At 33.0% G+C, this 1,815-nt stretch overlaps 1 protein-coding gene across 3 annotated transcripts in view; it reads right to left on the reverse strand.

Moving 5' to 3' along the window:
* Positions 1–302: 302 nt before the first annotated feature.
* The window catches only part of LOC119588775 (decapping and exoribonuclease protein-like), a 4,580-nt gene continuing 3,067 nt past the window's right edge, over positions 303–1,815 (reverse strand). For 2 of the 3 annotated variants that reach the window (XM_037937416.1, XM_037937418.1), the window contains 3 exons: positions 1,598–1,808; positions 1,089–1,224; positions 599–851 (listed from right to left, as the gene is read on the reverse strand). In XM_037937416.1, coding sequence (XP_037793344.1) covers positions 630–851; positions 1,089–1,224; positions 1,598–1,808 — 569 coding nt within the window. In that variant the 3' untranslated portion in view covers positions 599–629. Of the gene's footprint in view, positions 852–1,088; positions 1,225–1,597; positions 1,809–1,815 lie in introns of all 3 variants that reach the window. The other variant, XM_037937417.1, reaches the window with a different exon arrangement.

Raw genomic sequence — 1,815 nt, forward strand, 5'->3', positions numbered from 1 at the left:
AATATTTATGCGCATTAGTGATAATTTCTTCCACTTCTACTTGGGCACATTTCAAACAAGGAGAGATCTAATGACAGAGGATATGAGAGTATTTACACCAATTCAGCTGACAGAGCTTGTTAAATGTATGTTGTCAGATTGATGCCTATGAACACCATAACCATTTTTTTTTAAAAACTGGAGTATCATGTCCTTTTTACAGTGAAATAAAATGTCACTATATCTTGTACCTGGATTCCATATTTTCATTGTTAATACACTGGCTGGCATAAAGCTTAAACCAAAGGATAGGGTACAATAAACAATTTTAACCATTTATGTATTTGGTCAGTTAACAAATTTAACAAGAATTTTTTTTATCTTGTTTTTAGACTTTACTACAAACATATAAATAACCATAAATAGTATAATAAAATAAATTACACAATTTTGCAAAGCCCCTCCAGATATTATTAATAGCATATATCTACATATACCCAGGGTTCCTTAACTAGTCATATAAACTGTATTATTATATGCAGTATCTGGAATACAAACCAGACCACAATAGTATAAAATATATTTCAAACATATTTTAAATTTCATATTGTACACTTTACTATAAAAATCCTCCCTAATTTACAATAAACCTATTCTGAATTATCCTCTGGCTGGAATATTTTCTCATAGTACCACTTTGGTAGAAATGTCCAAGCAGGGTCTTGACCAAGGTAAGTACAGTAGATGTCTCCTCCCTGCTTCTGTCTTTCAAACTTGTAGACAGTCCTTGGGTCATCCTTCTGAACATTCTTTTTGACATAGGTCAAAAACTGATTGAGGAAGTTTAGCATTATATTGTCTTGCCAGTGATCCTGCAATGCAAAAGCAAATGGTGTTTATTTGGGATATAAATCATTTTGCTGTAGGTAAAATCATTCTTGTCCCTAAGAGCTTAACTCATCAACTGTGTGGTGTTCCTTTCTATATCTTTGTTCTCACAATAGTATATTTCAATAGCAATTCTCAGAAAATCAGAGATTCCCTATAAATAAAGAAAATCAAGATTAAAGGCAAATAATTAATGAAGATAAGAAAACACCCCAAAATACCTGAGCTATGTGTGGCATTTCAGTAACGTGGTAAGTCTTTAGAGTGTGAACATGTCCATCCATGTCTCTGAACCCTGCCACAACTCGTGGTATTCCTACTAAATATGACTGACTCCACCATTTCATTAGTTTGAATCTGAAAGAAATAAGAGTGAAAATGAGTTTCAGTGTCTGGTCTACTATCAGTTCCATCTATGATCAAGTGAATACAGAAGAACAAAAACTAATACCACTGCTTTGTTATACATAACATTCAAAATAATTTGAACCTCTTATGGATGATGTACATCAACTGTACTAGACTACTTAGAATGTGTGTAGTAAACACTTCACTTCCAACTTCATAGCTATTTCTTATCTACTCTGAGGGCAGGGCACATACAGTTCTGAATGTTTTCATCCTATTTCTAAGTATACAAGTATATATCAATTAATTCTTGCCTGCATAACACAAATACATGTACCAAAAACATTAATAAACACTAAATAAAGAACTTTTCACCACTTACTTGTAGAGTGATCTTAAATCTCTGTCAGTGTTTAATTCTTTACTTGTCTTGAGTTCCACAAAAGCACTAAGGTCAGAGTGTGGGTTTTTATACTTTTCTGGATCAGCACCATCTACTTCAGCTCCATAAACCAAAGAATGGTTATCCAAACGAGATCGCACAACACAGCAGTACTCCTCATTTTCATTTATTCCTTCATTTACATCGGTACCTAAGAT

Source organism: Penaeus monodon, chromosome 24 (assembly GCF_015228065.2).
Source record: "Penaeus monodon isolate SGIC_2016 chromosome 24, NSTDA_Pmon_1, whole genome shotgun sequence".
NCBI lineage: Eukaryota > Metazoa > Arthropoda > Malacostraca > Decapoda > Penaeidae > Penaeus > Penaeus monodon.